The sequence below is a fragment of the Athene noctua genome, chromosome 6, assembly GCF_965140245.1.
Source record: "Athene noctua chromosome 6, bAthNoc1.hap1.1, whole genome shotgun sequence".
Classification (NCBI taxonomy): Eukaryota; Metazoa; Chordata; class Aves; order Strigiformes; family Strigidae; genus Athene; species Athene noctua.
Genome location: NC_134042.1, coordinates 15,382,325 through 15,397,897, shown reverse-complemented (window position 1 = coordinate 15,397,897; position 15,573 = coordinate 15,382,325). Strand labels below are relative to the sequence as shown.

At 43.9% G+C, this 15,573-nt stretch overlaps 1 protein-coding gene across 3 annotated transcripts in view; it reads right to left on the bottom strand.

Moving 5' to 3' along the window:
* Positions 1-12,158: 12,158 nt before the first annotated feature.
* DCAF5 (DDB1 and CUL4 associated factor 5) overlaps positions 12,159-15,573 on the bottom strand; it is a 74,091-nt gene continuing 70,676 nt past the window's right edge. For 2 of the 3 annotated variants that reach the window (XM_074909706.1, XM_074909708.1), the window contains exon 9: positions 12,159-14,215. In XM_074909706.1, coding sequence (XP_074765807.1) covers positions 12,410-14,215 — 1,806 coding nt within the window. In that variant the 3' untranslated portion in view covers positions 12,159-12,409. The remainder of the gene's footprint in view (positions 14,216-15,573) is intronic. The other variant, XM_074909707.1, reaches the window with a different exon arrangement.

Below are 15,573 nucleotides of genomic sequence, written 5' to 3'. Positions count from 1 at the left end.
GCCAGCGTATTACTAAACACAGAGGGAGGCTGGCCAGGGCAGGAGGGAGGATGGGAGCCATTTCTCCCCCATGGGATGCTCATACCTGGGTTTTTCCTCCTCCTACAGCAGGGCCAGCTCCCCTGCTGGGATGGAGGCCACCCCAGTTTGGCAGCAGCTGGAATCTCTGACACAGAAGGAAGACACAGACCACAGATGGGCTGTGTGGGAGCAGACATTTCCCATCTGGCAGAGCTGACAGCTCTTAGGCAGATGGATAACACTGTGGTTACAGAGATATGCTATGTCCAGTCAGCTATTCATATATAATTCAAGATGTATGTGATGACATGCTTTAAGCCCTATAGAAGAATCCAAGATACATATGAGATTACCAAGTACTTACTTTGACAGGTTATCCCAGCCCACTGCCTCAGTGGCATCCTCCTGCTCAGCACAGCCATATCCCCCCATCCAGCATCACTCCTCCGCCACGGTGATCTTCCATGGCGAGGAGCAACCTGGACAGAACAAGGCAAGAAGCAGGTAATTATCATCATCATCCAAAAATTATTTCTTTGGGAGGCTGAGTAATTTGATCAGATACTTCCATCTTCTTCTACTGACTGCCCAGGGCCAAGCACATTGCTTTTTTCACCAGCAGGACATTGTCCTGTTAATATTACGTGAGTTACACAAGGATAAATGAGTGGTACCTATAATTTGATTCCATTTCCTGCATGAAAAAAAAATAATTAGATTTATTTAAGGCAAGAAGAACAACTGAGATATTATTCATCATGAAGCGCTCCACCAGGAAATGTTACAGAGCAAAAGAGAAAAAGCCAAGCCCCAGAGTCAGCTCTCTGAGGTAAAGTAATAAAATTTCTCCAGAAACATTCATAGATGTCTCACTAATGCTAATTCAGCCTCTTCCTCTGTTTATACAATGGTGAATTATCTGACTGATTAAATCAGCTTCCCCATCATATTTTTCATGAGAAGGAAATTTAAATCAAGTACCACCTTAAACAAAATCCAAGTTTTTGGAGAAAAATCTGAAGCTGCTACTGTTCAGAGATAAACCAATAACAAAGAGCATAATAAACTTAGCGAACATCACCACAACTGTTTAGTGAATTAGTTTACTATTTCTTAAAGAGTCTGTTACCGTGGAAGTATTAACACAGAACAGATTCTACAGTCAAAATATCTGTATCTCTCGTCCTTCCTTGGTCTGTCACAATATAGAACCGGACACTTCCATGGATTATTCTCCAGAGATCTCTCCGTGTTCATAGATCTGAAAACATCAATTAAAGATTAGACTAACAAGAAATGGCATGTTCTCAGTGCAGTGCTCTAAGTGACCCCTCAGCAACAGGATTCTATGATGTTATGATCAAATTTGCACTATCATTGGTCTCTTCTCCTTGCCTGGCAAAGGCACTGGGCAAAAACTCCTGTTGCCATCTGGCAGGGTGCTCCAGCTGCCCACTCGGCAGAGCATGGGCTAAGCAGCACATGGGGTGGGGAAACAGTGGAATGAAACTGCAAAAGAGAAGAATCACAACCTGCCTTAGTAAAAAAATGGGCCGAAAAGGGCTTTTGTCTTTGTACACAGGGCAAATACGGCTTTCACATTAATCTAAAAAGCAGGGAACTAGACCAGCCAGCTACAGTACCTTAGGAATAGTATGTGTGGGCTTAATGTAGCTTCTGATAGATGCACGCAGCCTTGTTACCTGAAATGACATTTGAAATGCTTTTTCAGGAATTCCTCTCTCTGCTTGCCTTTCCAGTACATCAGGCAGGTGCAGGTTCATCTCTGCAGAGCATTATGCATTGCACCATTAACTTCCAGCAGGAAACTGGGCTGTTTAATACAAGATTTACAGGGACAAACGTCTGTACTACTAACATCTCTGTGGTACAGCCACAGAAGAGTCAGCATTGTGACGCCACCCAGCCACAGCGCTGCAAGCAAAGTTTTCTCTTTGTGAGAAACCCCCAGGTTTGACTTGTGCTGCAGCAGCCAAGGTGATCAACGTCACAGCAATTAAATGCACAAATCATTGCAACTGCTTGGAGTCTGGTTTCATTTAATTATCCTAAAAGATGTTAGGAAAAAGTAACATCGAGTTGCCTGTTTTACACCCCTCAACCATACAAGTTCCTACTTTTCCGGCCTTTTCCTTCCCACACCCAAGTCCCTCAGGTCTATGTTTCCCCTTCCCATGCTTATTCTAACCACAACATGAGATCCATGGTTGATGTCTGTGCTTACTCCACTAGCTCATCCTCAGCCCTGTGCTGCCTGCACGTCCCCGCCCCGCTTTGCTAAGGAAAGAAGATCCCTATGGCCTATTGGCATGATGAGGTGGACATGCTTTTCCCCTAAAAGTCAGAAGATGGGGTGAAGCGTAGTGTTTCCATAAGCAGCTCCCAGCAGCCAGGGCCATCTCAGGACTCACACCTTTCCTCTTGCAGAAGCCCATTAAGAAGCTGGCACAAACAGTAGGTGAGCACAAAGAGATAAAGCCTTAGGATTTATCTAGCAGTTATTATTTTTCTCAAGAAATAGGCCCTGGTTTGGCCTAAATAAGCACTTATTTGGTCCCTGGTAAACAAGCAATATCCAGGTTCTTCAGTGTTAAAGGTGCTTTCCTTTGCCAGCATCAGCCCTGTTTTCCCTTCATCAGTCATGCCCAACCCACCAAGAGGCTGCTCCCATTTGTGCTGCCTCAAGAGTCACTACGGCACTGTACAAATCAGCTATTTAGTCTTTGACAGGCCAAGCCTTCCAAATACCAGATCCTTATATCATGTCTGGGATGTAACAGATAGGGGTTCCTGCACCCTGTGAGATAGCGTGTAAGCACAGTAGTGAAGCTTTTCCATACGCTTCAGTTTAGCACACGAGGATGGCTCTGCTCTCGTCTCTCTGCTCTCGGCAGCAGCTTCGGCGTTTAACTGCCGCTGCCACAGCAAGCATGCTTGAAGAGAGGGGCATGTGTGTGCATAAACATACAGCTACATGTAAACATATACAGGTAAATGAAAACAACCCAATTGAATATGTAAAACATTTTTTCCACTTTTCCCTACTCTCTGAAGGGCTGAAGCCTGTGCTGCATTCAGTTCCCTCAAATGAGGCAGGGTCCTGGGGAGCCTCACCAAGGACACAACCTCTGGCACAATGCCTCCAGCGTGGTCCATTCCTCCCCCTTGCCCTCACACCCAGCCTGGGCAGGAGGGCGATGGCCAGAGGAGCCACCCCAGCAGCCCTGTGAGATATCACGGGATCTACGTGTGGTGGCGGCTGTCACTGGAGGGTCAGGACTAATGAGAGCAAACCTTTGCAAGGCTGAGCCTGGCTGCTGACGGCACCTCTGGGTGTTCAGCATTGGTTCACTGCCCCAGTGCTGCTTTCTCAGGTGATGCTCTTGGGCTGTGTCTAAGTGGTATATAGGAACATCCACATCTTCTGCTTAGATCTCGTATGGACTCACGGGTGCCAAGACGATCTGGGGTGCCACAGGTGACATGGGCTGTTCAGCATGACAGGCTACAGAGCCCAGTCCTTCTCACTGCGTACCTTTCTTCCTTGTAATACAGGCTGCAAAGGACATAGTTACGCTTATGTGCATTGCTCAACTATTAATAAAGATATTAATAGATATATCAGTACCCATTTCAGGCTCTGTTGTTCACTAAAAGTGTCTCTAATGGATTCCCTGCTTGGGGTTAATGTTGGTCAGTGCTGAACGCACATTGCTCTGGTTTAATAGATAATACTGAGTCCTTTCAACGCCAAAAACACCTCTCCAGAAGCCCAAGCATTATTGCAACTTCTGCATTTATCAGCTGAATTTGAAATCGCATAAAATCTGCTTAGCTCACAGTTCGTTTTCTATGCCATTCCCTATCAGTTTGCACTATTAATTAGCCATGATGATATTTTCTTTCTTCTTTTTTTAGTTCTTGTCCCATATCAAGCCTTCCATCCTTCTAGCAGTGTTGAAAGTGAGCCAACAGGACTGGAATTAGGTCATCCCGTTTCCACGGCTGCTTCCCAGTCCCCCAGAGCTCCCAAGCTTATTAATAAAAAGCTCCACTATATTAGCAGTTCAGAGATCTCTGTGTGGTTAGCTGAAAACTCCCAAGCGCAAATTATCTGCTTCTCGTGGTTTGAAGGTATTCAGCAAGAGCAGGAGCTGCTTACTGGCTTCCTGTGCCAGGGGCACCTCACCCAGGGGTCCCAAATGCCCGCTGCACACTGCTGCCCACCCTATGTTACTGCAGGCAAACTGCATCTTCAGCTAATCCTGGGCAAACAACAAGGTTCCTTCTGATCTGGATTTAACTGAACACACTTTCCTGTCCTTTATTCAATTTTTCTCCCCCTTAGGATCTTTGTTTCCCTCATTACTTGCCCTTATTTCCTCATTTCTAATTCATATTTATTGCAGTGAACTTCCCCTTTTCACTGTTTGCTAATTATGTATTTTATTACTGCATTTACTGCCCCTGAACCCAAGCTCATTTGCAAACCACCACTCCCCAGCTCTCTTGGTGTGGCTTTTGGACTTTCTAGGGAAAAGTCCTAAAACTATTTTAAGTCAGGGCTGGAGGAAAAGAAGCCACAGCTACCCTGGCAGCTGCATTACATGCTGCTACCGGCAGCAGCGAAATGGGGTTTTCCCATCCTGAAACCAAAAGCAAGGGTGCTGTACCAAGTGGTACCAGTGAGGGAGGGGAGTCCCAGTGACTCCCCTCCCCAGTGAATCACTCCTCCATAGGGCAACACATCTGTGGAAGAGTCTCTCCCCTTCCCACTGATGACAGGAGGCAGAACACCCCCCTTTCCCAGCCTAGCTCCCACCAAACACTCCTGCTCCTCCTTCTGGGGTTTTCCTTGTGGGTGAACAAGCATGCTAACCCAGGAGAAACCCATCAGCTTTCCACCAGCTTTGGAAGTTGAACTGGTTCCCACGGGAAGCCCAACAGCACACACTGCCTGCCTCCATCCTGGAGGTTTCCCTTCTGCAGCAGTTCCATGCTAGATCTCAGCTGCTCATGAAACCACCAGCCTCCTTTTTACTTGGAGTTTGCTGTTTTAAATATTTTGGGTATTTTTTCCAGCTCTATACTGATTAAATCCTTCCTTTTAGACAGTATAATTGTTGTATAATATGATCAGCTGAGGATTTCATTTGGTTTAAGCTTCACAAATGTAATCAGCTAAGCAATATACTGACTTTAAGTTCTATAATAATTTTCATCTGGCAAGAGTTAAGACTGAAGTAGACTTGCCCTTGGGCTGGAAACAAACACTGACTTTGGAAACTACAGCATAAAACTGTAGAAACATCAGAGGCATTTCAGGCCCAGCAGCAGGAGACCTCAAGATGTGTCACTCAGACTGAAACCTTCCAATGTTTGTGCAGATTTTCAACTTAATAGCATAGCGATGTGATTAATGAGCCATTGCTCCTGCTGTCTGCTGCAGTTTGTGTGTCTCTAGCAAGGTGATCTACTGTCCCAACATGTTCATTAACTGCTGAAAAGTTGGGCCACAAAAGATCTGTATCTTCTGCAACTGTATCATTAGTGGAGGGAATGAGAAGGTACGCCCTTCCTGGCCAAATACACAGGAGATGAAAGGTGAAGAGCCCTCGTGTTGGGTGACAAACTGCAGAAGTTGTAGCTTTAAAAGTATGTGTAAGTAAATAAAAATCTCCATCTAAGGCTGTAAATTGCTTCCAGTGTTCCTCAGATAGATTATCCTAGTCAGCCAGCCATTTAGGAATTCAAAACTTTGCTACAGACTTTCCTAGCTTAAAAATCAGTCTTCCACATCATCAGAAACATGAGCTCAAAAAAAAAAAAATCTTCTTTATGGAAAGATGAGAGATCTGCCCCATCAGACATGCTGAATCAACCCTCAGTTCTCATTCTGAATTAAAGGAAATACAGGACAGCTGCTGTTGTTGTCCCTGCGTGCAGGTAAGTGCATTGCATGGCAGAGTCAGTGTGTGTGAAAGGCAAACCTTGGGAATACCGGGAGTTTAAAGAGGGCTTATAACCAGCTCAAAGCACATACTTCCTTTCACTCCAAGACTGCTGAAGCTCAGATCATTTTTCCTTTCTCTCCCTCTAAAGATTAAATAGGTGGGAAGCAGACTTTTCTCATGCTTTGGAGAAAATTGTATTCAAGGATATAATCCAAGCCAGGAAATGCCAGATCTGGCTGTAATATACTGGAAATGTCACAGAAGCAGGGTATTGCAACATCCTGAACTGGGGACAGTTTTGGTTTTGCTTTCTTAGGCACTCAACACTGTGGATCTCTCTAGATCCTAGAGGGAAGAAAAAGATACAGGGCTCCTCCAGGAGACGTAGAAACCGCAGGAAGGAGAAGAGCAAGTTAGAGGAGGCCCTTGCCTTGGAGTTCTCTGCTCCTCCTGGACGGATGCATTAGTTTCCTCATTTTAACAGGCCACATAAAGATCCCCCTGAAATGAAGCCCCACAACTTCCCTCCAAGGTCCAAAGGCAAACATAAACTAAACCTGAAGTGCTTTCCTCTAGGGCACTTTCTTTAGCACGTCTCAGGTAATATGAAGCTAAACCAAAGTACTGTACGAAGAGGCAGTCAGAGTCAGGGGCAACCTTGCTGCTGACAACCGTTTGTTTCGTCCCCTGCAGGCTGCAGACCAAAGGAGCGACCGGATCATGCACCCGCGGTCGGCCCGTTCACAGAGTGCTGTGAGCTGTGGCTTCTCACTGACCTTCAGCTGTCCCAGCTCAAGCGCAGTGAGTCACTTCTGGTAACAGACTGCTGAGGCTTCTAGGAGCCAGGTTTGGAACCAGAGCATGAACTTCTATACAGAACCTAATTGGTATTTAGGGTATTGAGGCTTTTTTGTTTGCTTGCTTTTAAATACATTTCAATTCGTTTTCCCTTCCCTGACAAAATTCAGTTCTGAAGCTCCTGCTGTTTCCCTTTCTGCCATATATCCACACTTTAAAGGGTTCAGAATGTATCTCATGAGTATTGAACCTTAAATGCTGAGTTAAAGCCAAAGAGCTTTAAAAACTTGCATCAGGATTTCCTTGAAGCAAGTTTTGTTTCAGAAAAGAAGAGCTTGACTCTTCTAGTCTTTGTTCCGGAAGCAGGACACTTAGACACAAAATTTTCCCCAAGAGCATATGGTTTGACCATTTTGAAGTGACCAGAATGTAAACCCTGTAAGTACGTAGGAGCTGGCGGTTTCAGCTGTTAATGCTGCTATAAGCAGCCGTGGTTTGTGAAGTAAAATGCTACAGACCACTGGCTCATAGTGATGTGGACCCAGGCATAGATTCTACGTAGAAAGGAGCAACTCTGTAGCATCTGATCATGAAAGTCTGGCTGTGAAGGATGTGGTCCCCCATCCAAAGTTCAAATTCAGACAGTCTTTGCTTATTTATAGGAACATATGAAGTGTTTTTACTCACTCACACCACCTACTTCCAGTCAGTCAGTGTGCAAGCAGTGGCTTCAAAGGGGTAACTCTAAAAGCAGCAACAATGCCAACCTACATCTGTGCAGCAGCTCCAGCACTGCATAGGTGTTGGCTGATACTAAGACCAAACAGAAAAATATTCATGAGACAGAAAAGCTGAGCCTGCCAGCCATATCCCAGAACAAACAGCTCACTGGCTTGGGAACTCATTCAGGAGATTGGTATTATGTGTCTACGGGAAAATCATAAAAAAAAAGAATCATACACACCCCACCCAATTTGGAAAGGACAATTCTTCCATGTTCAAGACAAATGGGATGCATACAAGGCTGGGTCAGCATTCCCTTCGTGCTCTCTGGACCAAAGATCACGTGAGGTGGAGAAAGGAGAAAGAATCCTCTAGCATTTTCTCAGCAAACTATAAACAAACAGAGCTGGGCTCAAGGCCATTCTCTAGTCTTTGTGGAACTGTTGCCATTTCCTTTTCCCTTCGCATTTCAGACAAAAGAAGAACAAAGCCCACTCCTGAATAATGCAATAGGCTGATACTTAGGATGCCTCCAGACACTCAAGTGAAAGGTAGGAGACCCAAGCTCAAGTCCTTGACTTGAATCAGGCAGAGCACAAACAAAAAACAAACCCCAAAAACCCCCAGATTGCCAATTTCCTACGACAGCACAACACACCATCATCTCTTTTGAGATTTCACTGCTTTCGACCTGCACAACCACTGAAAAAAACTTTGGGAAACCTTGCACCTGCCATAACCAGTGGGGCTTTTTGCTGGGGTTTTCATTCTTTTGTTTCTTCCCCACTAAAGGATTGCCATTTTCTCAGTAGGCATCTGAAACAGAGTTCTTGTTCATACTGGTATAGCATTAGCTGGGCTAATTAATGCACCCTGACACAGCTGCAAGAGTGCACTGATGTTTTATAAATTATGTATGTGCTAGAATTCACTTATTAAAGAATTGCTGAAGAACTATGTGCATATGCACATAGTAATTCAGTTGCTGCAGCTATTTGCGCTACTCTTCAGTACTCTGTGGACCCTGCAGCAGAGCACTGAGCTTCCAAGGTCTGGCAAAGACATACAGAGAATTCGAGTGGGTGAAAATGAGAGAAAGCAAAAGGTGTAAAGGGTATCTCTCTCTCTCAACAGTACTGCCTGTAAAAAGAGATGAAAACTCACTAACATGGAGCATTTTTACTCAATGAAGTAATAACAAAAATCCTGCCTTGCTGTTGTGCACAAAGAGCAAAATAAGTAACTTCAGATGAAAGCATCCCAACACCTTAGTAATATCAAGACACATCAGCTTGATGGCCACTGTGAGCAAGGGACCTGTGTGTTCACTAGGATGTGACAATGCAAGAAAACACAAGATCTCTTAAGACCTAACTGCATTTATCTTCCTTAAGTATTTGAGGAATAGTGATTTTCTAGTTAACAACTCACATGGCTTATAAACAGAGATTAGCACCAGGTTTCAATCACTTATTCTATTATGAAACTTCAGAGAAAAAAAAAAGTCGAAAGCAGTTTTTGAAATAAGTTGTCCTTCCCATGAGACAGGCTGGATTTCAGAACATACTGCAATCAACTGGTAGGCCCATGGTCAAAACCCTGTGCTCTTCCCTCCTCACGGCAGCTGTACCTTTCTGCATGTGCTTTGTCTCGACGAGAGCTGCTCCTCAACAGCAAAGTGTGGTCTCCATTGAGCCACTGGCCTTGGAAAAGACTTGCCAGCTTTGGTAAGAGGATCACTTGAGAGCTGGAAAAACCCCAACAGAACTTTGATTAGATAGATCGCATATCCTCCTGCATTTCTGAAAGTGGTTAACAGCCCAGCCCAGAAAATCCTCATGCTTGCCTGCTTCAGAGGAAGAGTCAGCTTTGACTGCCTCTCAAACAGGGTGATTTGACATTAATGCTTTAAACTGTGAAAGCTGAAATAAGTAAATACATAGCCTGTGAGTTCAGGAATACCAAAAAGAATTTACTTAAAAGATCAATCTATCTCTGTCCAAAGTGTTATAAAGAGACATAGTGAGAGTTTTTCTCTCCCACTGATAAGGATTTCTGGCGATGAACTGTACAACCTGGCCTAGCAAATTTCCTGCCATAACAAGTTCCATGATAAATAAACAGTAGCTAACAAGGTAGTTTAGTATTTACACAACCTTTTCATTTCTAAGTACACAATTAGAGAAGGTGACATCTCTTCAGATAAACTTGTAAGATCTGCCACCAAACAGCTTACTCTCTCTCCCCAGAAACGGGGAGTGACTGTCACAAGCATACAGCAACACTCCAACCGGGCAGCCCCGGAACCGCCGGCACACAGCATGGTCACAACCCAGCACAGCGGGGCGAGGGCAGAGGCACGGGATCAGTGACAAAGCAAAGCCACCTACAAAGAACAGCTCTTTTCATTGGTGGCCACCTTCAGCAGACATGTTGCTGCTTGCTTGCCTTTTTTGGGGGTCTTGTCTAGATAATGCAGCTGCCTAGTGCTGATAACATTTATTTACGTGAGAAGGTGAACCCACCGATTCAGAAGCTACAGTTCTTGTGTGCATTAAAATCTCCTGTGAACAAGAGGTTAAGATCACAGCCTACCTTCCTCCTCCTGCTTGACACAAACTACAAATAACAAGTATACAGACAGCATGGGAATCTGTCTTTCAGGAAACCACAGCAAACCTTTATGCCCAGAGCCTGCAGAGGAGCATTAGCACCAAACCAGGAAGCTTTTATTCTGCTTTTGAAAACAAACAAAAGAACCAGAAAGTGAGACCAGAAGTCTTTTGAGAAAACACAGGAGAAAAGATGACCATGTCAAAGGAGAGTGGAGATGCTCATTAACCACCAAGCTGGGCATTCTTCAGAGAAGGGCAGAAGTGACAGCTGAGAAAGTTTTGTAGTGTAAAGAACTTTCAAAAAATAAAATAATAATAAAGCTTTGACTCAGCAACCTCAGGATTTTGGCTAAAACCCAGCATTTACAATAAGTTGTATCTACAACAAAGGAAAACACTACAAGTGATCTAAAACATAATCAGTAAAGAACAATTTTTTCGGTAACAATGTATCAGCTTGTTCTTATTGCCACTTTCACTTGTATTTGAAAACATCCCCCTCCCTTTGAGCCATTTTACATGCTTTTTAAATACTACATACCATATCTTACTCCAAGTAGTTGGAAGAAAATTCTTCAGCTCATGTTCTTCACTCTCCCTCCCATACCTTCCCCTCCCAGCATCCCTTCTGAAGTGCTCCTTTACTCTCACCATGTTTTAACGGGGCATCCTCCTTCTTTCCCCAGGTACCAGGCAGCTGTGCATATGAAAAAATTATTCTGAGAGCAGTGCTCTACAGCAGTGCACTGCTAAAGTCATATCAAAAGCAAAAATCCATTCGTTAAAATAATCCTTCCTCAGTACTGGACTTGAAAGCCTGTGACAATTACTGGGGTCAAAAGAAGCTTCCTCTTCTGTTGTCAGCACCACAAAGCACAAGCACATGGTTTTCATGTCCTTTATAGGTGGTTTCTTTACCCTTCACACACTGACTCCCCTCTTACCTTGTCGCTAGGGAAGCAAGTGCAATTCTGCCAATTCCAGTATGACAGAACTGAAAGGAGTCACTAAGTACTCCATTAAAAACAGAGCCCAGGCAAGGACAGACTCCATCCATCTGAACAGTACGTCGGGTCACGGCAGCTTGCTCAAGCTCCAATTCCCAGACTTGGAGTCCTGAGTGTCCTCACACATGGGGACGTTTCTCTGAAGCTCTCCCTTACACACACAATCCACCTACCCATATGCAGTTTTAAATATTTGCAGCACAGTGGTGGAAAACCAACTCTGATCTCCAATGCCAACCTGTTTTGAGCTCTGGGCTAAACCACCAGTTCTCAGACTTTACTAAGTGTTGCTGTTAACATGCATCAGTTACATTGCCCATCCTTCCACTATTTTCTCTTTGGCCTACTGCCTCCCAAAAGTAAGCACATGGGGGAAGGGGAAGGCACAGTCAAAATACATCCCAACACTCAGAGCCATATTCTTAATAATGATGATGGTGAATATCCATGTGTTAAGATCACAGAAAGGCATGTTTCAGTGCCTGATTTTTAATAGCCCTTGGTTAGAGTGAGGCCTACAGTATAATACCTCCTCTTGCCAAACAATCACATTTTAGTATAGTGATGACACTGTGTTATTCAGTTCCTTTCTTTAAAAAAAACCCAGAAAATTGAATGTCGCCATGGGAACAGTCTAAAGTTGACTTTGGAAAGAGGCTCATTTCCTATAGCTTTTCTGTTGGCATAAAAATAATGTCACTGAACTGTATCAGAAGCAAGTGGTTTATGAAGAATCATCTCTAAAGCTACCAGTCAGTTCTGAGAATATCCTCCCTAACGTCGCATTTCTTTAGTTTCTGAAGCAGAATAAAGGGCCCAGAAAGGTTTCTTTCCCATTTTCCTCAATAAGAAACACACCCCAAGCTACCACCAGTATGATCTAATTTGATCATTCTTCAGCCTGTAATGTGTATTAAGTGTCAGTATGGAAAAATTCCTTCGTAGAAGAACAATTAAAACTTAAAGCAGTCATCCTGGTTTTCTGGCTGAACAAACGACACATGTTCACACAAGAAAAATTCATTCAACCGTCTTAATAAGGATTTACTTTAAACAGAACCTTGTATGGGTACACTAGACTCAGTCTCATTAAGGAGTAAGTTGGATTTTTATACAGCATGAACCATTGGCAATCTAAAACAGACCCACTGAAGAATGGAATGGAGAATCAAACGCAATGTTTCAGACCCAAGCTCTATGTGCTTTTAATACTTTCTTTTTCCTTTTTTTTTTTTTTGAGAGTGCACACTACGACAGACATTTGCATTTATCATGTTTTTAGCTTCTTTTCTAAGGATGAACTCTCTGAATCTGCATCTTCCAACTCCACTCTGTGTCTTTTCAGTCCTCCAAGAGATTGAGTGCTCTCACTGCCTGTAGGATGCAAGTCAGCAGTATCCTCTCTTGTGCTCACATGGTAGCTGTTGGAGCCCATTTCAGACAGGCAGTAGTCTTTGTGCAAGGTCACATCCACCTGTACAAGGTTGCCATTATCAGCATTTGAGTGCACCTGTAGTCCTTGCGTCAGAGTCTCCTGCTCTCCAAAACTCTGTCCATTGTTGAAGCATGAAGGGCGGAGATGCAAGTGGCCATTATTGTGGTTAACACAGGAAGTGTCGAGGCTCCTCTCCTCACTGTCATCAGTCTGGTTTCTGGAGCAGTGACCCGACATGCTACAGATGGCAACAGTGGAGAACGGAGGGACCAGTGAGTGATGGCTTGATGTTGGTTGACAGTTCTGACTATTTTTCTGTTCCACAAGTCCTGCAGTCTGAATGCAAGGTTCTTCAGTACAACTATTTAGCCCTTTGAAGTTAGCTTTCCCATTGAGCTTTTTAGTCTCAAAAGAATGCTCTATACCTCCACTGCTAGTGTCTTCAGATGTGTTTTCTTGACCCTCCATCCGCCACTGATTGTCACATTCATGAGCTTGACCATTACTAGAATTTTCTATCAAGCCACATTCTTTTAAAGTTTCTTTGTTGTAACTTTCAGTAGAAAGAGCTGGGGAACCTTGAGGAACTACTGAACTCAAGTTTCTAGCATCTTCCTTATTTAGCGAGTGTGCTGTACTATGCCTTCCACTAGTTCCTGGTTTCCCTTCGTCATTCTCTCCATCTCCTTTGGAGGATTCACCATCTTTACTAGCTGAATATATGTAAGAATAATGAAGCCATTTGTAAGCTCTGTATATCTTTCTTTCCACTGATTCACTGTCTGAACAAGGAGATGTCCTTTCTTTGAGAACTTCTTTGTTGGCTGAACTCCTTTCTGGTGAAGACGCTGGAGAAGAAGAAAGGTCATCTACTTTGATCTGAGGGTAATCATAGATGTCCTCACCTATATAAGGGGTCACATTCTCCGTGTTAGTGCTAGTCCTTTCCTCCTTTTGTACCTTCTGTCGGCGCCTCAGTGCATTGCGTTGCCTCATAGATGTGCGTCGCTCATTCAGTTCCTCTTCATCTTCTGTACTGCTGCTGCTGCTGGAACTGCTGGATTCATTCTCCTCAGGACTTGGGGACCGTGGTCGTGGGAAAAGGTCTGTATCAAGTTCTGCCTCACAGGTATTGTCATCAGAGTCAGACTCATTGGAAAGGGCCAGGAGACGTTTATCCTGATACTTTCTCAGTGCAGAGAGCCTCTGCTGACGGGAAGCCACATCTTCCCTGGCTGAGGGGGATTCAGCTGACCGTAAAGCCCTTAAGTTATAGGCAGTTTCATCAGACTCTTCAGCCACATGTGGTGGGGAGTGGTGCAAAGAGGCAGATGACTCCGACTCACTGTAAGCGGAGCGTTCGCTCACTCCTGCATGGAGCTGCAGGATTGTGCTTTCACTGAGGTCACTGTCCGAGTCAGAACTCCAGCCCTCGATCTCCCGGCGCACCAGGGAGTCAAAAAAGGCCATCATCCGTGGGTCTTCCTGGACTGACTGGTTGGCATAATCATGGGACAAACCACTACCACTGTTCAACACAAGACTGATATACTCTTCGTGAGTGTAGAGGCAACGTGAATCATCCTCAATTCTACCATCCAGATCCCCTGTGCAGTCGGGCTGCTTGTAAGGACTCCAGATCTGTAACAGAAAATAGAAAAAAAAAACGTATGTCTTTGAATTCATAAGCTATTGCAAGCATTTGAAATAGAACAAAAGTGCCAATACCCAAAACAATTGCAGATTGTTTTAATTAATTTTTACCCCTCAGACCCATACTTACAAGTATTCCAGAGAGGTGTTTTTTTTTCCCCCTCCTCCTTTACAAATATGTTTTTCCTGCATCTACTTCACCCATCCAGAATTTAAAAGCTCTCACACCGCAGATCATCCATCATTTCAATACTTCATTGTGTAATAATTTCTCCCAAATTGCAGGGCTCTATTTTTATGTAATAGGGGATGCTTACTCACTAACGGTAAGAATAGTTTGTTGCCTACAATACAGTCTTAGCACTAATGAAGGCACTTGTTTCCCAGGAAACTAGAGTTGCTTGTGCCAGTGATGTAGAGTAACATTTCATCCAGATGCACTGTCAGTCACACCTGATCAGCAGGCAGAGCGCTGAATGTAGGGAGGTGAAAAGCAGAGCTGCACTACTCCCTTTAGGGAACAGTTATGCAGGAAAGAAAGCATCCAACATCCTCTCAAGACACAACAACAGTTTTAGTTAATGGGGAAAGGTGAAGGAGAAGAGTTTTACTGAAAGCTACTTTTGAAGTGGAGAGAGGTAGTAACATTGCAAAGTGTGATGATTTCACCAATAGCAACAGCCTTGACTGTGCTGCCCATCTAGCCTTCCCTCAGTTTTCCTGGTGTGGAGGAGAAAAGAAAGAAAAAAAGAGCCCCAAAGAAGCTCCACCAGTATCCCTGAGAAACTGGCAATCCATAGCAAACTAATAGTTGGATCTCCTCACCTTTCTCAGGTTTACTCAGATTCAGGGGCAACGTGATTAAGGCACTCATTGGACAACCATTATCACTTCTTTCCAGATGATGGTTAATGTGATGCACCACACTTACTGTAAGCAGAGCTAGTATGTAGCTTATCCACAATTCTGCTTTAACGTCCTGCTTAAAATATCTGATTTCCATCATACTTTGGTTTTACCACATTAACAAGCTCAGAATAAAAAAATTCTACGCCAGCTGTCTATACCAGGTTGGCATGTTGGGATAGACTTTGGCAAAAACATTTCTTTTTCCAACAGAAATTAGCCAAGTTTTGTTTCAAGTAGACAAAACCGCTAACAAAAAGTGTTTTTCCTGTGTAAATGGGATAATCAGCACTCATCTCAGATGCGTAGTTAACACATGCAACAATCTGATACTACCATGACAAGCACTATAAAAAAAGCCCACAAGAATGCCAGTAATTCTGTATTCACAGAGATTTTCAACAGTGTACAGTAAGACTTTACACCTTTAATATTGGAAG